General features: G+C 40.6%; 2 protein-coding genes across 4 annotated transcripts in view; both read left to right on the top strand.

Annotated features, from left to right (window-relative positions):
• Window positions 1-13,527, top strand: part of LOC133419023 (SH3 and multiple ankyrin repeat domains protein 1-like) — a 38,320-nt gene extending 24,793 nt beyond the window's left edge. Inside the window, exons 18-27 of the mRNA XM_061708012.1 lie at window positions 3,161-3,296; window positions 3,472-3,552; window positions 4,040-4,048; window positions 4,229-4,255; window positions 4,352-4,408; window positions 4,594-4,715; window positions 5,253-5,379; window positions 5,473-8,686; window positions 10,261-11,157; window positions 11,434-13,527. Of these exons, the coding sequence (XP_061563996.1) occupies window positions 3,161-3,296; window positions 3,472-3,552; window positions 4,040-4,048; window positions 4,229-4,255; window positions 4,352-4,408; window positions 4,594-4,715; window positions 5,253-5,379; window positions 5,473-8,686; window positions 10,261-11,157; window positions 11,434-11,473 (4,710 nt within the window). The 3' untranslated portion in view covers window positions 11,474-13,527. The remainder of the gene's footprint in view (window positions 1-3,160; window positions 3,297-3,471; window positions 3,553-4,039; window positions 4,049-4,228; window positions 4,256-4,351; window positions 4,409-4,593; window positions 4,716-5,252; window positions 5,380-5,472; window positions 8,687-10,260; window positions 11,158-11,433) is intronic.
• A 3,032-nt stretch (window positions 13,528-16,559) lies between these two features.
• LOC133419874 (protein kinase C and casein kinase substrate in neurons protein 2-like) lies at window positions 16,560-26,322 on the top strand. Of its 3 annotated transcripts, none has more exons than XM_061709349.1 (10): window positions 16,560-16,737; window positions 18,241-18,311; window positions 18,450-18,606; window positions 18,754-18,989; window positions 20,667-20,822; window positions 21,195-21,370; window positions 21,467-21,587; window positions 21,775-21,842; window positions 21,960-22,039; window positions 24,049-26,322. In XM_061709349.1, exons 2-10 carry the CDS (start codon window positions 18,255-18,257, stop codon window positions 24,159-24,161), a joined length of 1,164 nt encoding a protein of 387 aa, XP_061565333.1. In that variant the 5' UTR covers window positions 16,560-16,737; window positions 18,241-18,254; the 3' UTR covers window positions 24,162-26,322. The 3 variants fall into 3 exon arrangements, with proteins under 3 accessions (XP_061565333.1, XP_061565334.1, XP_061565332.1); XM_061709348.1 differs by lacking the exon at window positions 16,560-16,737 and adding an exon at window positions 16,785-17,066; XM_061709350.1 differs by lacking the exons at window positions 16,560-16,737; window positions 21,960-22,039 and adding an exon at window positions 16,784-17,066.
• Window positions 26,323-27,237: the final 915 nt, after the last annotated feature.

Raw genomic sequence — 27,237 nt, 5'->3', positions numbered from 1 at the left:
TATTATAATTCTTATTTTTTTTGTCTTTGTTGAAATTAAAATTCAGTGTCGGTTGAAAATGTAAGTGAATCCATAGATTAATTACTTGGAGTGAGAATTTTGCACACCCAGAGTCCTATTAATGTAATCGTTCGGAAAGTAGCGTTTAGAGGTACCTAGCTAAGGCGACTTTAAAGTCAATTCAATTCATAATAAAAACATGAAAAGTAAAGGGGAGAAAATAAAAATAAGAATTATGAGTGAATTATGAGTGTAGTGGCAGTACACAGAAAAGTTAGACTTAAGCTAGAGTTACAATATAGTACTGAAATGAACATTGTTTAAACTTAAATTCAGAAGGGTTTAAATAATTCAGTGAAAGGCAGGTGTGAGATTTTAACCCCTTGCTTACCAGCCTGTTCCTGCAGTTTCGTAGAAATTTGCTCCAGATCTGAAGAGCATAAAAGCTGAATCCTGATTCTCCATGTTTGGTTGTGATTGTGGGGAGACAGGGCAGACCTGAACCAAAAGACCTGGGAGGTTTGGGTGGTTGATATGTCAACAACAAGTCTGATGTATTTCGGTCCTAAACTATCAGTGATTTGTAAACGAACGAAAGTATTTTAATGTCTATTCCCTGAGATACAGGGAGGTAGTGTAAGGACCTCATAACTGGAAGGATGTGGTCCACTTTTTTAGTTCTGGTGAGAACTCACACAGCAGCATTGTGGGTCAGCTGTAGCTGTCTGATTGACTCTTTAGTCAGACCTGTGAAGACACTTTTGCAGTAACCAATTCCACTGAAGGTAAACGCATGGATGTATTTTTCAAGGTCTTCCTGAGTCATTAGTCCTTTGATCCTGGAGATGTTCTTCAGGTGATAGAAGGCCTACTTTGTAATTGTTTTAATGTGTCTGAGGGTTTAGCTTTGAGTCCATGACTCCCCCCAGATTCCGGGTCTTATCAGTGGTTTGTACCTGTAATACCAGAAACTGTGTGCCGACTCTTAAACGCTCTTCTTTTGGTCCAAAAACAACTACCGGTACTTCAGTTTTGTCTTTGTTCAGCTGAGGAAAATGATGGCACATACACTCATTGATTTGTTCTATGCACCTACTCAAAGCTTGTATGGGTTCATTGTCACCTGGTGACATTGTAATGGAAAGTTGTGTGTCATCTGCATAGTGATGGTAACTTATCTTGTTGTTTATTATAATCTGAGCTAGCCGAAGCATGTAGATGTGAAATAGGAAGGGACCTAGGATAGAACCATGAAGAATGCCACATGTAATTTTTGTTCATTCTGATGTTGAGTTACCTATTGACACAAAGTAGTCCCTGTCCTTTAAGTAAGACTCAAACCAAAGTCTTGTACCCGAAAATCCGACCCAATTCTTGAGTCGCTCTAGTAATGTAGGTCCAATAATACCAGCACTGTGATTCTTAAACAGTCTGTAGTTATGTGGATGTTATTGAACCCCTTGAGTAGGCCAGTCTCAGCTCTATGAACTCCTGACTGGAAGACATCAAAGCGGTTGGTCATAGTCAAGAATGTATTTACCTGTTGAAACACAGCTTTTTCACTAACCTTACTGATAAACTGAAGATATGAGATGTGTCTGTAATTTTGCTTTAGCAACTTGTTCCAAATTGTTCTTTTTCAACAGTGGTTTGATGACTTGATGATTTGTTCAAAATCTGGTGGAAAACACCTGACAAGCTGTGGGTAAAATAGTGAGACAACAGCAGGATGATCCATAATATCCTCCAGGGTTTTGTAGTTAATTGGGTAGAATTGTGTCATATTGCCCAAATTGGTTTTGATTGGAGACAGTACTGTTCTTGGACTTGATATTGATGCACTGACTGCTTTTCTAATCTTCTGGAACACAACACAGAATCCTCAGTGAGGTAAAGAAGAACCCTCGAGTAACAGCTAAAGGCTTGATGGTATCAGAGGAAGGAAGAGGAACCAGAATCCAGAATCCAGAGGAAGCTGAGTGATGCAGCAGGGCAATGACTCCAAGCATGAAACTAAAGCCACCATATAATGACTTCATAAAAAGAAAATCATCAGTAAAGCCTTTAGAAGGTGTCTTCAATAAAGACATGGGAAATAATTTTGTGATACAAGCTTAAGTACAAGTTGTTTGTCACTAACTGTCACTTAACTAAAGATCATATCACATTTTATGGCATGTTAATGCATAAAACAAGTTAATAACAGAACACCCCTACAGTGCCAGCCTCCCAAAGAAGGACCTGTATGCCCTGAAAAATCTATTTAGGATTATCTCAAAGAACATGCTAAAAATTCTGAGGCATTCATGCAGCCTCCAAGCTTTCCAGATCTGATGAGATCTGATGGCATCTGTGGAAAGAAGCCTAATCTGCGATCCACCTCAAACCCCAAAGGTGACAGATGATATGTTGCTAACATCTCAGCAGGATACTTTCTAGTTCACCGTCAGAGGTTTTTGGTCTACATCCTGACCGCTTAGAGCTCCTTTCAGCAAGAACAAGACCTACTCAAGTGGACTGTTATAAAGTTCTGACTGATTGGTGTACATGAAGTACAGAGATAGTCTAAAGAAAGTGAAGATAATTTTGTACAAACAACAGCATATACAGTATGCACTTGAAGCTTATTTGTATGTATAACTTTATACTGAACATTTTTAAATAATTTTAGCACTTTGAAGAAATGATTCTAAGGGTAGGCTCTTTCTGAGGCATTGATGTACTAGTAAACATTGTGTTTTAACAACAGAGCAAAAGCAGTTAATTTTTGTAACTTTAAACATTTCTTTGTTCTGCCTTGAAAAGTCACCTCTTAAAAGTCAGCAAGCTACTATTAAAGCTGACATATACTGATAAATGGTATGCAATTTAATATGAGTCACTTATGAAGCTGCACAAGCTTTTGTACAGATGACTTACTTTCGCAACTGCATGAATTGTATGCACACCGATCCAAAATCCACCAAATTCACTGACGCAAAGTCTTAAAAGGATAACATTATCTTCCAAAAAGGAATACCACTTTGTCAGACTTACAAAAAATCTGTGGGTTTTTTTATTGCCCTTTTGCTTCTATCCTTGTAAACAAGACTGTATTTTTCTCTGCAAGTGTAAACTGATGCATTACTTCAGTTTGATTTCCAGTCTTCATGTCCGTCAGGTGAATGGCCAGAATGTCGTGAAGGTTGGTCATCGGCAGGTGGTAAACATGATCCGACAGGGCGGAAACAGTCTCATGGTGAAAGTTGTGATGGTCGCTCGAAACCCTGAACTGGAGGATACTACTCGGAAGAGAGGTAAGAGTCACAATTTCCTCCTGAGTAATTTCCATCCTTTGTTTTTGATACAGGGACATGATTGCATGTTTATTTCCCCCTAAAAGCCTGTTGAAATGTGGTTGTCACTCGTAACTGCATATGTATACAAGAATCCTAAACATTAAATCTGCATTTGGCTGGCTTCCCATGGCAGCCCCGCAGCAGACTAAAAGACTGACTCCCCCTGCCATTGCCCTGCGCTCCAAGTCAATGACATCAGAGCTAGAAGACATGGGTAAGATGAATATTTTAATTGTTTTGTGTATACATCTCTTTTATTGTTGTAATTTTTTACATCCATTTTAACCTTTTTACCTAATGTTTTAATTTCATTTTAGTTTACTCTGTATTTTATTGTAAAGCACTTTGTGATTTTATCTGCAAAAAGTGCTGTAGACAAAAAGATTGACTGATTGAAAGGACAAAACATGCATCCTTTTTTCTTTTGACCATATAATAATGATAGTTGCCTTTTTTAGAGGTGCTACTAGTATTTTTGCAGGAGCATGGCATATTGAATAACCCAATTAGGAGAGCAAAACATGAAATATTTAATTAGTTGATGCTGAATGACAAGAACAATGTGCAGTCTTGTGCAAGTCTTTTGGTATTTTTGGGTGAGGAAGAGAAATGAAAATGCATGTTGTTAAATGACATTTTACTTTATCCATTGGTCACAAAGATCTCTTTTTTTTTCCTTTTAACAAATATGCTGCAAACAGTGGAGAAAGGTGGGAGAATGGATATGTGTACTTTTATGATATTTTTTGTCACCATCCCTCTCATCACATGAGCATTCACATCATCACATGTGTCTAAGTATGTATTTCACATTTCATCTGCTTTATTCATGACAATATATCGGTCCTAGCCGCCGCTAATGTATGTTTCCCAAATTATGTATGTGACAGCTGCCTCTCCGTGGAAGAAGAAAGGAGGTGAATATCAACGTTTATTTTTGCCTAGACTATCAGTCGTTGAGCTGTCGTTTAAAGGTTTGCCTATTTGATGCCCTTTTTTTTCTTCTTCTTTAGACTACGATTCCTCTCAGGGTCCTGATAAGAAGAGGACAGTCTATCAGATGGCGTTAAGTAAGAAGTGGTTCCCATCTCTCTTGTAACACATTTAGTGTTTTCAAACTTAAAGGGAGCAGGAAGGGAGGTTTGCTGAAGTCCTCCTTTTATGTCTCTTTATTGTGTTTCGTTCCACATTGTCCCTGTTTTTTTTTTCTCTCTTTTTTTTTCAATGGGGTGCTCACGCTGTGTCTTTGCTTTAGATAAACTGGATGAAATATTGGCTGCTGCCCAACACACTATTACATCAGACAACCAGGGCCAGAGAGGTCATGGAGGCAAGAGGGACCGGAGCAAGAGTATTGTTCCCAACATCCCCACTGAGGTACCGTTGAGAAATAGTCCCAGATGTGGTCATTGCTTTTATTGGGTATTCTGTTGAATATTTTGGCTCAATGTCTGTATGATCTACAAAATATAAAAAGAAGAAAATGCTTAACAGCCTGGAATCCCTTTTCATGCATTGCCATACAGAGCAACATAAACAACTCCCCACCCCCTCTTCTACCTCTTCTGCTACATAATGTGGCACATATTTTGTAATGGAAGTGACTAATGCTGGCAGAAACTATGTCTATCTGTAAGGCAACTTGGTGTTCAGCTTCTTTTTTTTTTTTAGCTCTGTGATTCTGCCCTCACTGCACCTCAATGTATGATTGAAAATGGACCACCCACATAAAAACATTTGTTTAAAGTGTGAGTCAGGTTGTGTCCATTCATTTGCGCTTCACTGCCTGATAAATGGGCTGACTGGTTCTTATACATTTTGCTACATCTACTCAGTATCAGAATAAAAGCCTACATCACTTATATTTGATTCTTTTCTTTTGATCATTTTTAAAATTGTGTTGAACACTTGCAGCAACCCTATGAGCAGCAGTCATCAGTAAACATTGCACAGACTGGACAAGGTTTTGGCTACAACCAGGCTCATTTTCAACCAGGACATGGGCCTCAACACCCAGCGATGATGCGCCAAAAATCTATCGGTAAGTGCAACTGTCGTAAAGATATTTTCTTTGGTTCAATATATGAGTTGATTTCAAATAAGTGCTTGTATTTACTTGTAATTTTGTACTCAGGTGTAACTGAGGAGGAGCGGCAGTACCTCCATCCACCTGCTATGAAGTTGGCTCGCAGTTTATCAGTGCCAGGACCAGAAGACATCCCCCCACCGCCTAACACATCTGCACCAGAGCCGCCTTTATCCGCAGGTCCTCATCCTGTAAGAGGGCCGGCTATGCCAATCCCACCCGTACCGCAAGGCCACTACCAGCCCCAATCTCAGCCAGGTCATCCTACTCAATCTGGCTGGGAGAGGGGTGGACCTGGTGGGATAAGCCAACAGGTCATGGTTCCTACCCTCCGCAGGCAATCCGAAGGAGTGTGCGTCAGAGAGCCAGAGGTGCCTCGAAGAGGTGGTGGCAAGATGGGAGGGTTAAGGAGAGGCTACAGTAGTGCCACACCACCAACAAGTGCTAAGCCTAAGGCTCAACAGACACAGCAACATCCCTCACATGTTTCCAACCGGGAACAGAGTGGAGCGGTTAGCAGAGGAGTGGCAAGGAGAGGTGGTCGGGGGGCTTTAATGAAGCAATCAAAAGTGGAAGATGGACTCAGACATCGAGGAAAAGGAGGTGTGGCCAAAGAGAAGAGCTCTATCCCCATCCCCACTATCATTGTCAAAGCGCCCTCCACTAGCAGCAGTGGTCGAAGCAGTCAGGGTAGCAGCATGGAAGCTGAGCCCTCCCAGGATGCAGAAAACCAAACATCTGGAAATGCAGCCCCAGAAATCCCCAATACAAGCCTACCCTCACCACTCACCCCTTTGCCAACTCAGCCCCCTACCTCCACTTCCTTACCTTCATCAAATGTTTCAGTCTCTGTTTCTTCACAGCAAAACCTGGAAAACCTGGACCACATTTCAACATTTGGTACAGCAACAGGAGGAGTAGGAGCACGCAGGGAAAGAGAACGTTTCAGAGATATGAGGAGAAAGAGTGCTTCCTTCTTCCTCTCGTCTGAGGAGGACATCCAAGGAGAGGCAGGAGGTGGACTAAGAGATGAAGGAGGAATACCAGGAGTACAGATTCAGCCTTTACAAGGCTTGCATATGGAAGTGCCCACCCCTCGACTTCGGCCCTCCAAGTCTATAGATGAGGGCATGTTTTCCGCTGACAACTATGTGAACTATTCGAGTAGCATGCCCCCAGCTTTTGGCCTGCCTGAATATTCTTCTCCCATTCTTGGTCTGGACGGCCAGCCCAAGTCAGCTCCCTCAGTGTATGGCATCCAGCCTACTACTACTTTCATTCATCCACTTACAGGAAAAGTTCTGGACCCTTCATCTCCACTTGGCTTGGCCCTGGCTGCAAGAGAACGGGCCCTAAAGGATGACCGCAGGACACGCCGAGAGGAAAGACACTTTGGTCGGCAACTGTCCACAGTTGGAGCCTTTCCTACACCAGTTCAGACCCCAACACCTTCACTTTTTGCAACCCCAACACAATCAGCGTACACTTCCCCAGTATCTCTGCACCTAAGCTCCCCTACTGCCACCACCTCACCTGCATCTCTGAGCCGGCCACAGTCACCAAGAATATTACGTTTGGGTGGGGGAGGCGGGGAAAGAATGGAGAGAGAAAAGGAGGGGGGATCGAAAGAGGGTCTCAGAGTTCGCTTCTCTGAGGACAGAACCAGTCAGTTTTCAACCCATTATTATCCGCAGAGCAGCAGGGAGAGAGAAAAAGAGGTGTATGACAGCAGAACTGCTCCACCCATTCAGCCTCCTCCCCCGCCAGCTCAACCAGCCCCCCGTAGACCTTCCTATTTGCACATGGAAAACACTCACAATACCAGTTATATTCCTCAGTACACTGTCCCTACAGCCCCATCACAGGCAAATGACAATATTGGAGAAGCAAGAGCTGGGGCAGGTGGAGGCCTAGGATTAATGGTTTTACCTCCACCAGCCCCTTCAATAGATATAGATGAAGAATTTGTCTTTGCAGATCCCTTGCCCCCTCCTCTACAGTTTGCAAATGGTAAAAATGAGAGAGGCCAGGAGTTTCATCAGCACCACCATCACCAGAGTCAACACTCTTCTTCTGTTGCTCCACCTCCCCCACCCCCACTTCCATCTTCCAAACCCCCAAATGTTCCTCACTGCTCTTCACAGGGCTGCGACTCTGCTGCCTCTAGCCTCACGTCATATGATAGTGAGGTGGCCAACCTCACACAGTCAGCTCTCTCTCCATCATATCCATCCCCACAGATATTTCCCTCCTCTTCTACGACCTCCACCTCCACCAATTCAAATGCTACTCTGCCTGCCATGTCACTGCACAGGCCCCAGCCCTTGTCCCATTCTCACCCCTATTACATAAGCTCTAATGATCCCTCAATAGGTATTCACACTTCAGCACAGGACAGAGGTGCCACCGCCCTCACCACCACTATGACCTATGCTACCACCACCATGACAGCAACTGCTGCAGCCACAACCACCACAACTTCTCCACCATCCTCTGATTACAGTATGACCATGCCTAAGGCTGGCTTTGGCACAGGGGGGAAAGCTACTGATCAGACTCATCACAGTACAGTTTTACCCAAGGGTGGAGAATGGCAAGATGGTGTGGTGGATTCTGGGATTGAGGAGCTGGATAGTCATAGCAGTAGTGATCATCATTTAGAAATACTGGGGCTGAGTGGGTTGAAAGGAGAAAGAGGAGGAGTAGGGGGAGATGGGCGAGGAGGAAAAGGAGAGAAAGACTTTGAACACCAGGATTCTTGCACAGCCTACTCGGGAGGGCAAACTTTTGAGGTGCACAACACCAGAGTGGTAAATCCTGTGTTTCCAAAGATGAGTCATTACAAAGAAGGGGGGGGGAGGGCCCCACCTATAGCGTTACGTAGACAGAGCAGCACCAACCCTGCTCCTTTGCAACTACAAAGACAAAATAACCCAGAAGATGTTGGTTTTGGTGGAACTCTTGTAGATGAGAACAAGCACAACCAGAGTCGATCCAAAGTTGAAGATGGGTTTAGCTCCACTCTGGCTGCCTGCTTTGAGAGGCCCATAGAGCGATCAATGGTATGGACGGAGATTGGGGAACATGATCAAGGTGCAGTTCAAAGGGGGGGCATCGTTTTGGAAAACAGAAGACTTAATTCACCTCTTTCCGGTGTGAAAGCCAGCATCATCAATGAGCTAAGTTCCAAGCTGCAACAGATGAGTAGCATGAAGAGCATGGATGACTGGAGCCGTGCTCCAAAGTCACCCACCATGCATAGGTTTGTTTTGGTACATTAAACCATCCACAAAGTTTCAGTGCATAACATTTAGATACATCTGTTGGTCTAGTATTGTTAATATCTATACAAATACAATATAAGCATAGAAATAATGATATGCTTATAGAATTGTATAAAAGGAAGAATTTACTTTTCGTTATGAAGTACCTTCCTCATACCTCAGCTATGTTGACAGATAAATAAATAATGCAACTTATTATGCCATATAATTATTGATTTAACAAAAGAAGAAGGCAAAAAAGAGAAGATGCTGTATGTGTGGAAGACTTAGCACAAACTGTGATTCTATAGTTTGTGGAACCACTTTTAGCAACAAAAACCTCTAGTCATCAGTTTCTCAAAAATCCAGGGGGCGGGCCTCCCCTGGCCGGGGGGTGCGCGGGCGGGCGCGGCGGCGTGGTGGAGTCATTCTCAGGTGTCTATGTCTTATGTCGTCAGTATGAATGGAGGGATGTTGGGCCATTTCCCCCTCCGCTTGGGGGCTCCGGCGGCGCCGGGGGCGCTCATGGAGGTGCGGTGAGGCCCTGGCCCGGCTCGGCAGGCCGGCCCCCGTCGATCTGGATGGCCGGCGGGGGAGCGTGGGTGCCTTTCCAGGGCCGGCTCTGCCTCCTGGCTTCGGCCTCCGTTCACCCTCCTGCCCCCCCTACACGATTCACACGCACATAGGTTTGAGGGGGCGGGGGGTCTTGGGCGTGGGGGACACTGTCCCGCGTGGCCCCGTACTCCCCGACCCACGTTTTTAATAACATCTTAGACACCACACACTCAACATTTAATAAATACATTTAACAAGGATACTTAGCGTTCTGGAGGGGGGGTCATTGTCAATATGATACCCTGACCTCCCCCTCCCTGTTTTTAATGCATTAGCCACATGCACTCAACACCAGGGGCGGGAGAGGGGCCCACATCACCCGCGTTCCCTCGCCGGCCTGGGACGGGCGGGTCGCGGTGCCCGGGCCTGGCGGGGCTCGCCGCGCAGCCTGGGGTGCCTTCTGGCGGTGCTGGACCCCCCCCCAGGGAGGGGGAAACGGGGAGTGAATGTGCGTCCTTGTCGGTGAGAATGCAAAAAAGAAACTGTCAAAGGTTTATGATTTTATAGAGGTGGTCACACTTGCTGAAGATCCAATTAACCAAGGGCGTTTGATTAGAAACAACTGTCTGGCACTTACCCTCCTAAATCCTATGAAATTAGTAGGGGTATATATCATTTTTCACGCTCTGCTTATCCATTTTGGCTCCGTTTTTGCAAATAAATAAATCATACCACAAAATCTTTCTTGTGTAGTTGTTTATCTGAGGTTGTACTTACAGACTTTTTAGACCTAGTTATAGCCAGATAATCTTTGAATTTTTTTTTTTCATCCTAATATGTAGCACATTTCATCTCTGTGAGACTTACTATTAGTAAGAAAGGCTGGTACTAGACTGCAGATTTTACTACATGTTATACACTGGAACATAATTATCAAAATGTTGTGTATGTTTGTCTTAATGAAGGTTTAATTGAATATTTTTATGAGATTAAATCAGGCTTATTTTGTGTCTTTCAGGTATTCTGCAGATTACACTGATGCATTTCACAGCCCTCCCACTGGCCGCTCCACCTCTCCACTGCCGACCTCCTCCCCACAGCATCATCCGATTCTGACACCCAACATCTCGGCCTCCCCCTCCGTCTCACCTTCTTCTCAAGTCCCAGTTCAACGCAACTGGACCCGATCACCTTCTCCACAGATGCCTACATCCCCAGTGCTCGCTCATCCTCCCCATTCTCCAACTTACTGCCCATACCCAACATCACCTAAGCACAGGTCCAAGATGCGCAGACAGACTTTTGATTTTCAATGCAGTCCCACTAAAGAGAAGCGGTCTTTGGTCGGCAGGCGAAGGGCTCCCAGCCCTCTCATTTATAATACAGAACAGTCCAACCCCACCCCTCCTAGACCTTCTTCTCTTCCTATCCTTCCCTCTACACCTGTCTACAACAGTCCCTTTGAGTTTCCTTCTCACTTCACTCCTCCATCTCCTGGCCTCCCTTTAGGAGACACGTACCAGGCTTCAACTCCTCCACTATTCTCTCCGTCTGGTGTCCCAAGTTCAAACCCCCTGCTTGTCTCACGCTCTCTTTCCCCCAATCCTTTTCTCTCTGGAGCCTCGTCCCCCATGCATTTACCACCCAGCCCTTCGTGTCTCAACTATCCCCACCTCAACGCTCCTCCACCAGCTAAACCATTTGCCATCAAACCTCTACCCTACTGGACCAAGTACGATGTGGCCGACTGGTTGGTTTATCTAAATCTCGGAGAACACAGAGAACGTTTTATAGATAATGAAATAGATGGATCTCATCTGCCTTCACTTACTAAGGATGACTTCTTGGACCTGGGAGTGACACGTGTAGGACATCGAATGAACATCGAGCGGGCACTCAAGAAACTCACTGACAGGTGAGTGAGGACAAACACAGGCTCTGGAACATGTAGAGGAAACTACGTCAAACAGTCCAAAAGAAAGCACTGGATGGTGAATGAAAGTCAAAGTGTCTCATTATTACCTTCATTAGACATTAGACAAAGGTTAATACAATTTGTTAAGTAATCCTATCATCTCTCCATCCGTTTCTTTTATTTCTACATTTTTTTAGAAACCTTATTTAGTTTTGTCCATTTATATTTAAATTCCACCCATTCTTACACTTTGATTTGGCCTCCTTTTCTCCCCAGGCGTCTCTCCTCTCCTTTGCATGTCACTACTTCTCCCTGAGACCCAGACTGAAAGAATGAAGGGGGGTGATACAAAGATGAAAGAAAGGGAGGAAAAAAATGACAAAGATGAACATTTACAGAAGATTTGCAAGAAAAGAACAGTGGATATCAGCATGTTGTTGTGTAACTAAAATTAAGAGGTAGATATGTGGGGGAACACATTCACTTGGAAGTTTGTTTTATGTGTAGATTACTTTGGTGAAATTTTGTGGAATGGTGTGATGAAAGTTTTAATTTCTTAGATGATGCTCTTCAGCTGAAAATATAATTTAGAAAACTTTTGATAGACAAGCGTTGAATTAATGCACTGTTTTGTGCTGTAAAAGCATAAACACGCATCCACATTTGCACTCATGTTTTCATGGATACTGACAGATGGATTCTCACACCATCTGCTGCTTAGCAGCAAGGACAAAACTTCAGCCTAAGTTTAAAGGAGATCTGATTGATGCTCAAGCCCAATTAGATGTTATTTACAGGTAAAAGAAGGACATGAAGGCCACATCATAACCTCAGTTTTGTAGCTTTAAGCTGATCAGAGTGTCAAATGGCTGTGAGTACTGGAAGTTAGATTGAGGCTGTGACTGAAATGGTCTGTTTGTAAATGATGATAGAAACAAAGTGATAGACAACAATAGTACTGTTTTTATGTATTTGCTGTATTCCCTCAAAGGATGCCCCCAATAAGCTTTGTATGTTTGTACTTTGCGAGCGCTCAATATATCTTACATGTTTAACTGGTTACACTATTAGTAGGACCATTTGTTTTGTACTAAGTGCTGATAGCAATCATTGATATCAAACTGGTCAGGGTATTTATAACTGTTGAAATCACGTTGTGAATAATGACAGAACACAGATATTGACAAAATCTTGTCGTGAAATGAACCCCCACCCCCCGATTATAATGCATAAAAGCAAAGAGGAAATATTGGAGCAAAATTGCAAGATAGCAAGTCATTTTGCAGCATCTTTAGTAAGAATTTATTGCTGTTTGTGGTCATAGTGCAGGTCGAGGGACGCGTCCCCCCTCTTTAAGGCCTTAATATTGACCTCTCTTTTTCACATAACAGGTTCAGTGATCAACAAGGGCTTTTTACTGCTTCTCTGTCTGCCTGAATTCCTCAACCTCCTGCCTCTGTGAGTCACCATGTTTGATTACGTGCGTGTGGTTTTGTAGCTTGCGTTGGTAGCTAAATGCTCCCCCTGACCTAAAATTTTCTCTCTAATGGCTTTTGCAAAAATTTATGCTGCTCAGAAAATAGTTTAGTTGGTTTATTTTTTGTTTGTTTGTTTTGTTTTTCTCACCAGCTGACAATCCCATTGTTCCACACATTAACCCATTAAAAGGAATGCCCTGACCCACTTAAAAATCAACTTTTTCTATTATAACCTTAAAATACTGTATCTGTTACATATAGATGAACATAAATTTATTTTAACATATCAGTGCAGCCATTCCCTGCAGTGAATTCATCCGTGGGACAAGAAATATATATCATTTATAGTTCTGTATGTAATGAAGATGATAATAATGATAACACAAATATAACATAATAAACATTATATTATTCAGTATGTAAACACTTTTAAGAATCTCTGTCTTCCAACTAGTGTGGGCAAATTCTTTAATGCTTTGTTTTGTTTTACATTTTAATTTTGGGTTTTCTGTAAATGCTTTCTATACTGCTCGGCTCGTGGTGACCCAAGTGAAGTTGACATGCTAGTTTATGGACATTTTTCTTATGTGAGTATCAAACTATGACTCTGTGTGCTCATGTTGAGTTGCCTCAATGCTTTTTATTGATGGACACAAATCTGAGAGGTGAATGAACTGAGCAGTAGTGTAGAAAGCATTACATACTATAAATTCAAAGAGTATTTTAGGTCTAGTGAAATGCATTATAAATATGGCAACATAAAGTATGAGCCTAAGTATGAAGAGATTAAAGGTTTATATATATACATATATATAAATGAATATATATAAATATATGTATATATACATATAATTTTGTTTTGAATAAAATGCAGTAAATACTGATAATATGATAGAGGTACAACTAAGGTGTTGAAATAAATGCTGAAATAAACTATGGCCCTGTTGTGATTCTCTTTTCTCCTTGTATTTAATCCACAAACATATTCGCATGTTCCAGTTTAAAGTGCTCACTTTGAACTGAGTCATTTGGCAGCAGCTCATCGCAGCCCTGCGGTGGTTGAACACAACATTGTTTTCAGGTCCAAGATTGTTTTCCATCTGTCTCGTGAGCTAATAGGACAAAAGTTTAGAGCTCATGGGCAGGAGGATGATAAGGTGGCTTAATTCAAAGCAAGCGGGAGCTGCAGTCATGCAGCACACACCGAAACGTGCCTGTAAGGCATGGAGAGTAATGAAAAACAACTTGGAACCAGATGAATGCAAGACTTTGCGAGCATGGTGGCCAGTTTAATGTTTGTGGAAGCAAACTGCAAATTTAGTTGCTTTTTAAAGTTTGTGCCAGTGGTCCAGGTTGCCCTTCCTTTGTGTCTCACCAGCCAGGTTAAGTTCATGGTTAGCAAAATTACCGATGTAAGGAATCGTTTTACTTTTGTGAGCATGAAGCCACAAAATGCAAGTTTTTTTCCCCATCTCAGTGACAAAGGACTACAATACCTCTCACAACACGTGTTTCTGTACTTGGTCTTTGTCAGTGTTAACTCTCTTAGCTGTAATTGAATCTGACCTGACTCATGTTTGGGTTCACTTTTTATCAGCACTACATTTTTTTAGGTACAAAAGGCTTTTGTGACAAATAAAAGGCATTCCACTTAATGTGCCAAATTACAGTGCACCCTGGTAAAGGGTCAACCAAAGTCCAACAGCTAATTTTATTATCGTATTCTGTATAGTTTGAAATCGCTTGTCAGTTTGGGTGAAAAACCCCATCCGATGTTATTTGGTGACTTTTCTCCGGGGATTAGTGGCTACTATTTCAGAGCGTTCTCAAACCACCAGATATTTGGATGATAGATTTGATTACCAGCAGAGCTGAAAGTGTTTAAATATTTAAATGTAATTTTCCAATGCTGTGAGCCCTACAAGTGCAATTTCATTTGTTCCAAGGTGAGAACCAAAGTCTCATAAATACTAACCTGGGCACATAAAACAGAGACAGTTCGCATGACTGAATACAACATCAACACAAGTCAAGAAATATGAGTGCTATTGTGTTGTGGATAAAATAACCCTTTAATGCCACTTGGTATTCCCTGTTTTCCAACTGCTGAACAGCTGCAACATAACAGGAAGCAATCATATGTTTTATATTTTCAACTTTCAGGCTCATAGTAAAAGTGTCTGAAAGCATTATGGAAATGATCTTACTAGAAGAAACAGTGGAAGTGATTATGATCCCTATGAAAACTTTGCAACATGTTACATTTTCTTTTCAGATTTTCTTTTCTTCCTACTTACTGATACATTTACTTTTTTTCTCCATTAGTTTCATAATCACTGTCTTGATTTGGTTAAGTATTTGTGATGTCTGATATGATCAAATATGGATCCAACTAAAGCAGATGTGATGAGATCGCTTCCTGCAATGTCCCTTCTGCAGGGGTCCTCTGTATGGAGCACCGTAATGCCTCACCCAGATAGGTTTTTCAAACGTCAGGTAGGTTGTAACCCCTTAATAAGGTTTTTCCACAGCAAGTGGGCCAGCCCATCTGGCATGTGCCAGAATTTCCAGATTACTATTCCAAACCTGATTGCCTGAAGGGCAGAGAGTAGTTACTGTTTTCTTCTACTTTTAGTACGTATTTCTGGTAGCATTTTTAGTAAGTAGGTGGTAAGGTATTTTATGAGAGCATCACTTGGTGTGTTTGAGCATCTTGTTGCCACTGTGGCAAAAGCAATTATTTGCTTCATCTGGATTTGAACTATATGTCTGTCAGCTGTCAATCACATTAAGACAGTTGTCTTTGCGTAAAAACTCTCACCCCACAAGACTTCTGAGAAAGACTCAAGTACAAATCCTTCCCATAATGTTGCCAGAAAGTTAAAATAATAGTTTGAGCTGCATTTACAGGCACTTTAACTTTGCCATATTCTTACTATGCAGCAGGTTAGTTATGAGTAGGGTAGGGTTTAGACGCCAAAGCTACTTGGGTGAAAACGTCATGGTTTACACAAGTTTACATGATTTAAAGATGTGCTCATTGGAGATTCCCTCAGATGACCATTGGATGTTGCCCAAATTTAAAAGGCAACAAAGGGTGGCTTCTTCAGCGACGACACACACGCTTAATATGAAGCCATAACTCCTTTATGATGTGTCCTTGTATGTGCAAAAACTAATCTACTGAATTTCAGCAGAAACTTTATTCATTGCTCATCTGTTGAACAAGCTTTCCTTGGAAAACTCATCTGCGTAATCATCAAACTGATTATCTAAATGCTCTTAAGGTTGCTCACCTGTGAACAAAGTGGAGCTAGCTACGACCTCAAAAACAATGATTACCATAAAAAAGGGGGAAAAATACAAAAACAACTAACATCAGTGTTTTATTCACAAGGCTACAATTGATCAGGATGATTTTCTGTGGGTAACTATTCAGTTCACTCCTCTGTTGCAGGATGCATGTTGGTTTCTTGACGACATATTTCCCTTGTTCCTAACTGGCCACAAAAAAATCTGCCACTCTGGGGAGCAACTGCAGTAAATTAATGCTAAACTTGCATGACATCAGCGTCCTCCTTGAACTCTTGGCTTGAATCCAGATACCAACAGGACAGAAAAAGTAATAACCACGTAGGGGAGCACGTTGCTTTCTAGACTTTATCAAAGAGATTGGCAGGTCGCAGAGGAGCATGGGGATAATTGGGGCTAATATGGCAGTATATGGGAGCCACCACTCTCCATCCCTGTTGTCACATGCATGCCCTAATAATAGTCAATGACTGTGTGCCACACTCGCACCACTCTGTGATCAGTTGAAATGAAAGTTAAGCTCTCATTAGCACCATATTGAGAGAGACAGGAGGAGGGATGGGCATGGAGAAAGAAGGAGGGGGACTACTCCAGCTGTTTTTCTAATAACAGAGTGAAGAGGGGCACTGCTACTGTGAGATAGAAGAGCCAAACAACCTGATAGGGAGGCACTTGTTGAGTTAGAGAAGTAAATGATGGGGTTAAAATAAAAACACGGGAGGGAAAAGGAGCAGGAGTTCATTCTGGTGTTAACTAGACTCCTCGCTGAAGTAGGAGGAGAGCATCAGCGGTAAGTTTGTTCCTCCTCCTTTGTTTGCCCTGAAGCCAATAAGTATGGGAGTGATTACCATGCAAATGTTTTGATTTGTTTAATAATCTATTTTTTTATTACTTCTGGCTTGAATGGTTTCACACCCACTTTGCGATCAACAATGCGTGTGTGTGTAACTTTAAATGCTGTGGAATAAGTGGGTCAGCGAGAGAAGGGGAGAAGCGTGTGTTAGAGAGGAGAGGCACACTGGGAGAGGGGGAGACACGCATGGAGAGAAATCCTCTGCAGGCTTTGAACTACACTAACAAGTGGTCACTTGAGTAATCACTGGTGATTCAGAGAGAAATGTAAGTGATGGTTGCTTCCAGACATGACTGTTCAGCTGTCACCTATTGATTTTTTTTTTCTTTCTTGACTGGTAAATTGAGTTTTTAGAAGTAAAGCACCATATCAACATATTACAATTTGCCTGTGTGATAAATGGAAAGGGTGTGCCTGTCAGTTGTTTCAAAGTTGTTCATGCGTACTTCTGTTCTTCTACTCTGCATGCCTTACAGAAGTCAAAAAGTCACTCTAGTGTGACCCCACTGAGACTTTCTATCATGTTTTCACTTACAGACCTAAAGAAAGTCAGAAAAATATGACAGAACGATCAAAGAAATGCATGAAAGTTTTTAGATGAGCCTCATTCACATTCAAGCTCAGTCTTGCAATGAGGTGTGGTTAGTGGCTTAATTACTCACGAAGCAAACACAATGACATAAATAGTTTTAAATATGACTGTCCTTTGCATGTTTGTACATGCATGACGGTTATTTTGTTAATTTTTCTCTCTTTCTTCTGACTGCATCATGTACCACTCTTCCCACGATTTGCAAAAAATATCTGCAATGAGTAAAATGTATTATAATAAAATGTTGAATTTGTGGCCAGATCAAGTAGCTGCCGTTGTGAACTCTTGTGGGTTATGATGCATCAAGTGAATGACCAGAAGTCAGACATGGAGACACTTAGTTTTAATAGGCCTTTTATTAGTCACTGCAAAGGGAAAGATGACCTTTCCCTGCTGTTTATTTTGGGAAGGGAACAGGAAGAATGCTGGAGCAGCTGTTCTTGTCCTGCTGGCAGATCCCACCCCTGTGAATTCCACTCTGCCACTGGAACGACACTCCCCTTACCCATGCAGACGGTTTTGGGGGTATCAGTGCTTTGTGAAATCTAAATTATACCTTGCTTGGACTGAAGCTGTAATAGCAAAAACTCGAGCGAGACATACAGCAAGGTTTCTATTGACATTTATTTGCTGTCAACACGTCTGCCGTGCAGGAAGAGCAGCTTTGTTTACAAGGAATCCAGCCTTCTGTATCTGCACATTATGCCGCATGGATGTCCAACCAGTTGCATAATAATCAGTGTCATCTGCTTCCCAATGAAATCTCTTTCCTTACTTATTATGCCTCCCAACCACTCTAGCAACTCTCTGGTAACACAAACAGATATTTATTATGCTTTCTGAGACAGAGACATTCCCAGTAATGGCGAGCCTTCCAAAAGAACCGCTCGAGGATGCCAAGAAACAGAGCTTCTGGATGGTGAGGATTATCTTTATCATAAAATCTATGTAACACTACATAGTTAATCCAAAGAAGTAGCTGTGTGTGTGTGTTTGAAATGTGATAATTTTGATTATTTCTATGTACATTTACCATCTACCCCTCCCTTCCTCCCAGCCAAGCAATTATGTACGAACAGTGCACCGAACTGACCAGTCCTTCCAGGCCTGCAACGATATAATGGCCTGCTTCATGGAGAGAGCAAAGGTAGAAAAGCAGTACGCTCAGCAGCTCAGCCAATGGAGCAGCAAGTGGAAGTCCATAGTGGATTCCAGTAAGTATTAGAGGCAGGGTGTTGGTGAGTCCATCCACCCTAAAAGCACATGTTCTCCCAAATGTTTTTGAGCAGTTCACCTCTTGTTCCTTCACTGGTTCCATGACTCAGTGTCCTTCAGCGTCTTTTATTCTTTTTTTCCCACAGGACCGCTTTATGGTTCCCTCATGAAGGCGTGGCAGTGTTTCTTCACTTCCACCGAGCGTTTGTCCGCCCTCCACTCTTCCATTTCCCAGTCGCTGGTTGCAGAAGAAGGAGAGCGGGTGAAGACTTGGCAGAAAGATACCTTCCCCAAGAAACTCTTCTGTGGGTTCAAGGAGAGCTATGACAACAACACAAGTTTTTCACGTGCGCAGAAACCCTGGTCCAAAAAGCTGCAGAAGGTCCAGCACACTTAACATTTATATTTATATGTGTGTGTAACAGCTGACATGATTATTAACTGCAGGTGAAAGCTATATTTTTTGATGAAGACTTTCTCATCCATTTGAAAGCTACAGAAAAATGGACTTCAAAGTTTTAATATTTTTTACATTTTTTATACAGCCTCTTAATTTAGCTTACCACAAACACAGTTGGCTCGGTGTTCCACCAGGAGTAAGGGAGCAGGAAAAGTACTACCTTCTGTCCAAGATAATACGAATTCCCAACTAGCATCATTGCAACTCGCAAATTAACATTTCTTGCAACATTCAGGCTTCCTATAAATTTAGCAGGTGCTTGACTGAATTGAGACCTGTCTCTTATTTCTTCATGTCAGTTAAAGCACTTGTGCTATCTTCCAATGTTGTGAGGAATATTGAGTTGCAGACAAAGGCTATAGCACAGTTTCCATGAGAGAATGTGGTTGGTCTTTACCAAGTTGAGGTGGGTTGTCAATGAGAAATCCAAGCAGAGCATTCTGTTGTTGTTACATTACCATGGTGTTAATTTCTCTTGTCAGCTGTTCAATGTCGTACTATATAGACATTGCCATCAATCACCTTAAAATACCTTACAATGCTGTGGTAGGGAAACTTATTGACATTTGTGATGGTGCAAGAGCTAAGCTAAGCATCTTCTGCTGGGAGTTTCATATTTACTAAACAGGAACGGAAGTGGTATATTTTTTCTCATCTTACTTAGCAACCATTCACTTCTCATCATGGCTCTTGATCAAGAGCTCTTCATACAGGATACCCCAGAAAAGTTACTTTCCCGATGCACAAGAAACGCCTCAAAAGCTCCCTATTGCCATATGGTAATAGTGACAGTAACTGCTATAATGAACTGTAAACAAAAATGATTATTTCATCGGGTTGGCTTATGAACAAACACATGGATTGTGTAGATACAGTAGGTGTAAATGGAGGAGGGGGACAGACATCAGAGATCCAAGCATGAGACATATGCTTGGTATCAGCACTGGGACTGCCGTTGTTCACTTGTTTCATTGTTCTATCTTTATTTCATTTCTAATGTTCCTATTATAGATGTGCACGTATATGAAGAAAACAGTACTCAATTAAGCTTAGATATTAAAAATACTTGGTTATGGTTGGGCAATAAAATGACTTAGATGAGTGGAAAATATCATGGTCAAGCATTAAAACACATAAGACAATGTCATGGAAACTTTTTCCATGTTGCCATGGTGATGTGCTCTGGGACTGTAATGTTGCCAGCTTGTGGAACCCTGCAAGTCTAAAAGTGACCCTGTGTTGGTTTCCTGTGAGCTTGGACCTAATGCAGTGGGCTCTTGATCAATGTCAGCATGTGAGAAGTCAGTAGTCAGAAAAGGGTGGCAACTGCTAACTTGGTCCCACACATAAAACACATGAATCTAATTAAAAATTATCAAAAATTACTAGATGTGTGCAGAGATATTTGTTTTGACAAAGACAGAAAAAGTATTTTAACAATCATTTTTACTCAGAAGTTGACATAACTGATTGTGGTTTGTTGTTATTGATTAATTATAATTTCTGCAGCCTTTATTATGCAACTTTGTTGTGAAATGTTTTGGGTTTTTTTTTCCATCGTGTAAGTAATATGTACACCTATCAATATGTATTCAACAGTTGGAAAACGTCAGAGTTGCTTACCATAAGTCCTGTCAGAAGGAGAATGTCGCTCTCAACAAAGAGAAGCAAGCAAACGAGAACGCTGAGATGAGTGAAGAGAAAAAGCAGAAGATCATTGAAGCCAGGGAGAAAGCAACTGAGGAGAAGGAAAAGGTGAGATGTCAAAACAAATGTTGCTGTTGTGCCACATATACTGATTCTCACCATTCCTGGTTCACAGCATTGAGATCTGCTTTTCCAGAGAGTTTCATTGGCGTGTAGCCTCTAATGATATTTATTCACTCTAAACACGAGACCCAACCTTAAATTTCTGCTCCAAGCATTTCCCTTATATGGAGATGGGTTATTGCTACTCTGCTAGATGTTTATGGAGACCACAGCATGGGAACACGGAAGAGTACCAGATGATTTATACATATTAGATTCTCTGTTAAAAACAAAAAAAAGACAAAGCATCACCCTGGGGAAGACACTCAACTATTCATCACAAAATGTTTTTTGTTTTTTTTCTTGAGCTGCCTGCAGATTAGAGATCGATATGAAAAAATGCTGGAGGATGTGACGTCCTACACGCCTCACTACATGGAAGAGATGGATGCCATTTTTGAGCAGTCACAAGAGGAAGAGAGGAAAAGGATCAGCTTTTTGAAGCAGGCCTTTCTCTCCATCCACAGACATCTGGACATCACCAACAATGAGAGGTGAGCAGCTGCCTGAGCATTTGTGTCCATAACATGTGAACAAATGTGCACAAAAGCAGACATCTGTGAACCACTGCATTTGTGTCTTTATGTCAGTGTGAAGGCGGTTTACAGCGAGCTCCATCATACTCTGATGTCCATCGACGACCAAGAAGATCTCAAATGGTGGAAGAACAATCATGGTCCTGGTATGCCGACCGACTGGCCAAAGATTGAGGTATATATGTATAGAAAATTATTTACTAGAAAAATTTCAATCCTTAAAAGGATGTTTTTCTGATATAAAAAATAAATAAAATGATTGAAGTTAATCGTCAAAGAAAATTACCCTACAAGTTGTGTTGATAATAATTAGTTTTTCCATTTTTAATTGTTCAGTGTGTTACTTTTTTCTCTGCCTCCAGGAATGGGTCCCGCCAGTAAAAAAGCTAAAAAGAAAGAAGAGAGATCGCAAAGGAAAAGAAGGCCGACCGTGAGTTATCAAGAGATGTGTTCTTTTTATATCTTGTAAATGAATAAATAAATGATAAGAACTCAGAAGTGAACAATGGACATTTTTGACAGCTTTTGGCATTATTTCTCCTTCTAGCGTGATGATTGGAGGTGTGAAGGTGCGAGCTCTGTACGACTACGCGGGGGAGGAGGGGGATGAGCTGTCCTTTAAAGCAGGTGACACATGGCGTGGGAAGCAATGACATCATTCCAGGGTTAATACAGGTTACAATCATTGCATCAGCATAAATGTAAATGGGAAGATGTAAATATCATCGATCGCTCCAAAATTATGGCTAACGGGCTTGTAAACACGTGTGAGAGTTTTGTGGCCAGGAAATTGAAATTATATAAAAATTATATTAATTATTAAATTACATGAAATTATATAAAAGGCCTCCAGCAACTTGAGGAAAATATATATATATATTTTTTTTTTTAAACAATGTGACTTGTGACAAGTTTTCTTAAGATCTGTCAAAATATCTGACTGGTGTTCATGAAAAAGCCTTTCGGATGTGTAAGATTAGGTGATATTCAATTCAATTCAATTCAATTGTATTTGTATAGGGTCTAAGGTTGTCTCTAGAAGTTTTCCAGAGACCCAGAACATGTGCTACATATCCTAAGTTGAGGGATAGGTTGATCTGGTCCAGTATTGTCGCACCAATAAGAGAAAAAACATTTTTGAATAGTCGAGTCGGGATGGGGTCTAACATACATGTGGTAGACTTAGCTCTATTAACGACTGAGGTCAGCTCAGGGAGGTCTATAGGATCAAAACAGTCTAGAGTCAAGTCAGAGCCTAGGGAAGTCACCAAAGCTGAAGAAACGCGCACAACCGGCTGGTTGATTTCTTCTCTAATTCTCATGATTTTACTGTTAAAGAAGCTCATAAAGTCTTCACTACTGAGAGCTGCAGGAATGCACGGCTCATCAGAGTTGTGACTCTTTGTCAGCCTGGCTACAGTGCTGAACAGAAAACATGGGTTACTTTTGTTATCCTCTATCAATGATGAATAATTAGCTGTTCTGGCTTTGTGAATGGCTTTTTTAATATACTATTAGAATATCTTTCCATTCACGATAAGAATCTACAGACTTACAAGAGTACCACTTCCTTTCCATTTTACGCACGTTTTGTTTCAACATGCGGATATCTGAATTATACCAGGGAGTTCAGCTTCTATGGTTAGAAACCCTCCTTTTCAAAGGAGCAACTTCATCTAAAGCTGAATGCAACAAATCAGCAGTTACTAACAAGAAAATCAACATCAGAGGTAGAACCCAGGTCACTGGCCTCGACTACTTCACTATTTTCCACTGTCGTAAGATGAACAATGGCCTCCTTAAATTTAGCAATAACTTCATCAGACAAACATCTGCTAAAATAATCCCTCCTATTTTGCACTTCAACATCGACAATATTAAATTCAAACATTATTAAATAATGGTCGGATAAAAGGGAGTTTCAACACCGTAGGTGAGAACGAGATCCAGGGTAAGATTAAAACAGTGCATCGGTTTGTCCACTTTTTGTGAGATACCCATTGATATCCTAAGGTGAATTTGCATTTAGCCGCAACATGCTAGAAATCCCTTTAATGCAGCTCAGTGGTAATTTAAAGGGTCAGTCAGCAGGTGAAGGATAGTTTAATTGCGTTTTATTCTTTATTTACTTACTTATTTATTTATTCATTCATTTACTTATGTGTGTGCAGCAGTGTGTATGAGCAGCTTCAGCTGCAAAATAAATATCAATTTAATTGTATGCTTTAGTTGTGATATTTTTTTAACTCTATTTAGTCATCAGACATCTTCTAATGATAATAATGATAACATGGATATGGATCGACACGTCCATATCCATGTTTTTCTCCCTTGGAAAAAACTGAAAATTACCTCAAAAGATGCAGAAGTCCTTTATTTACCATTGTCTCCACTTTAATAGAAAGGGAATGACCCAGCATCTCTTGTGTTTTACAAGGTAAAAGTTACTGGTCTACTGCCTTTGTTAAGAACATCTAGGGACTTCAATTCAGGCTCAAAAAAATCTGCCTGACCTCAAAGTCCAGTGTTGAATTGATTCATCAATTCAAATATTTTTGTGTGTGTGTGTGACAAATGCAGAGCTATTTACCAATAGTGGCTTTGACTGAGTAGATATGTATTGTTTTTAATTGCAGGTGAAGTCTTTCTGAAGGTTGAGGAGGAAGACGATCAAGGCTGGTGTCGAGGGGTCCTGAGCGGCGGGAAAGAGGGCTTCTACCCAGCCAATTATGTTGAAGTTGTTGAGTGATATCACAATGTCCATCTAATTCAGATATGAACTTTTTCCTGAAAAATAACGCGTTTTTTCTTTGTTTTTCTTTTTCAATCATTATTGAAATATAATTCAACATTTAAGATGTCGTCACACTGATTTTGTGTTAATGTCAGACGTTATCTGCTTCCGGTCACTTTTGAAGTGTAAAGCTTAAAAGCACAAATAATCTTAATCTTACTTTGAGTTATTCTACATAATGATTTAACTTAACAAAGACAACAGTATACTTTTTGCTAAAGGTTTATATATATATATACAGTATATATATATATATATATATATATATATATATATATATATATATATATATATATATATATATATATATATATATATATATATATATATATATATATATATATATACATACAGACACACAGGAGTGTGTGTTTGCATGCAGGTGTGCATGTGAAGATGAAACAAAAGAGATTTATATTTGCTACCACCACATCTGAGTCATTAGGTCACTTTGATGAAGATGAAGCCATTAATAATAGATGGGGTTTACTCAGGCTCAGGTTTACAATGCTGTTATGTGCAAGGTTAATGTTTACTTCATGGATACAACGTAGAAGCTAACAGAAATGACCTCAAAGAGATGAATTTCAAAATATCATTATTTTTGCCTCATGTCATGTTAACACATGATTGTTGCTTGTTCCTCCACTTAAGCGCTGCTGCTCAGAATGATGAATGTTTGTGCGGATGTCGATGCCAGAAGGCTTTCTTTCTCTTTTTTTTTTTTACATCATCTGCTGAAGAGGTCAAACATACCTGAAGTCATCTAAAATATGAAGACATACAAAGCCAGCATTTCATACAAGTGTAATAAAGGACGTTTAAATCTTCTATGGACACATACTGAAAAATTATGTTTAAATGAAGCAGAAGATGTTTGTGCTTTTACAGACTTTTGGGAATATTTGATGAGATTCTAACTTTAAAATGTTTAAACACATACTTAACCTTTTTAGCTATTTCAGTTGTAAATTACAACTCCGAGCTGTGGACAATAGTCATATATTGTGATGGTTGTGAGATTACAATGAAATCAGAAACCTTCTTACGGGCAAATAACAGATAATTAAAATTTTGAGAAAACACTGCATCAGAGCAGAAAAACAATACGGTAATTAAGGATCAAATTGACAATTGTCTTTTCCACCTCAGAACTATAATGTTACACTTGGGAAGAAAGAGAAACATTTAATTAATTCTGTTAAATTTTCTTCATATACATTCACATCTAGAGTAGCATTAGTGCTTCAGTCTAGCAAAACATAAGTGCTTTCTGGTAACCTAACTAGCTAAACCAGATCTGGTACCCTCTCATACATTCTGTGGCATTTCCACTGGTACAGAACGTACCGAGCCAGACATAGAAGGGCAGAGGTGGACTTTTAGGAGAATACGTATAGAAGAGCATTCAAGACAGCCGATTCAAAACAGAAGAGATGGCTACAGAAATACTATTGATATCTTGGCAAGGGCAAGGGTTAATAGCAGGGTTTTACAGCAAAACTGTATTTTTACCAGCCTTCTGATGCCACAGAACACAGTTTTGGATGTCTTTTGTTTATACTGGTGTGATCGTCTGTCCATCTATGTCACATGCTGTGTTTCTCTGATTGGTTGTATGTGTCCATGAGCATCCAGAGAAACTCTCGTCGTTGTTCGTAGTAAATCAATGTCAAATTCCAGACTTATCAAAGACGGGGAAAAGTAGAGCAACTAGACAGGCTAGGTTTCTAGGGAATAGTCAGAATGGGATGTTATTTTACTTTAATTCTTTGTGATAGAAAGAAAGAAAGAAAGAAAGAAAGAAAGAAAGAAAGAAAGAAAGAAAGAAAGAAAGAAAGAAAGAAAGAAAGAAAGAAAGAAAGAAAGAAAGAAAGAAAGAAAGAAAGAAAGAAAGAAAGAAAGAAAGAAAAGAACCATTTGGGATCTTAAATATTTTGCTTCTATAATGAATTACCAACTTTGCCAAATGTAGATGTAACCTTGAAGGTTTGAAAGGTAAAAGTACACATATCTGTCATATGTGGGTTAAAAGCTTGCAGTACCGGACTACCAAGACACTACATATAATTCTCTTAAGTGATTTTTCTTTTTTGATTAAAAACTGTCTGCAAAACGTCTGGCAATTTTACTCCAGTCACCAGAATCACCAGTTTTCCTTTGCTTTTAATTTGTTTATTTAGTGAAACTCCAAACCCCTCCCCAGTCATTAAAATACATGTTTCACTGTGATGTACTTAATGGTGATCACAGGTTGCAGAAGTCAAACATCGTCAGCAGAAGTGTATATACAAGGAAGGAAAACCAAGACTTTAGAGTGGTTTAGTTTTAGTTTGATGATGTTTTCGTAGTCATTGGCACCACAAAGAGAGAGAGAGGCAGAACAATGTGTGCAACCTAATTTAGGCAGATTTGGAGTTAATTTGCCCTCTGTACTATAGTTTAGCAACCAAATTACAAATAGTGACTTAATAATCGGCCCTGTGATAGGCTGGCGACCTCTCCAGGGTGAACCCCTGCCTCTCACCTGTAATGAGTTGGGATAGACTCCAGCAGACCCCCGTGATCCTGCAAAAGGATAAAATTAGTATAGAAAAGGCATGGATGGACTTACAGTAATAATCCAAAATACAGAAGGAATCCAAACCACTATTGCTGCATCTCTGAAACATGGGACATGATTTCTTTTACTGTATGTTTTCTCTTTAAGAACATTAAACATGCAACAGAGTTTCTTCAGTTAGAAACTTCTTTCCTGTAATTTTGACAAATACAGGACTTCATTCCTGTCCAAAGTTACAACCGTCTAAAATGACTCGGGATTTGTAGAACTGGCTGACGGACTCATGCTGCAACAGATTAACTTGCTTTCAGAGATTCGTAAATTATTATAAATTATCTAAACTTTTTTTCTCTGTTTTTCAGCACTGAATTTATGCAGTGCAAGTGCTACGTCTAAACATTCAATGTAATATCATTTGTGCAGTATTCAGCACCCAACCATAATGACACTGGGTCATTTTCCTTTGGG

This window comes from Cololabis saira, chromosome 19 (assembly GCF_033807715.1).
Source record: "Cololabis saira isolate AMF1-May2022 chromosome 19, fColSai1.1, whole genome shotgun sequence".
NCBI lineage: Eukaryota > Metazoa > Chordata > Actinopteri > Beloniformes > Belonidae > Cololabis > Cololabis saira.
The sequence above is the reverse complement of the archived record's forward strand: the minus strand, read 5'-3'. Positions and strand labels throughout refer to the sequence as shown.

Excerpts from the sequence above, each read along its gene's own strand:
- LOC133419874 (XM_061709349.1), top strand. The coding sequence starts at position 18,255 with ATGGCGAGCCTTCCAAAAGAACCGCTCGAGGATGCCAAGAAACAGAGC. Across the intron at positions 18,312-18,449 it reads AGAAACAGAGCTTCTGGATG|CCAAGCAATTATGTACGAAC; the intron begins GTGAGGATTATC and ends CCTTCCTCCCAG. Across the intron at positions 18,607-18,753 it reads GAAGTCCATAGTGGATTCCA|GACCGCTTTATGGTTCCCTC; the intron begins GTAAGTATTAGA and ends TTTTTCCCACAG.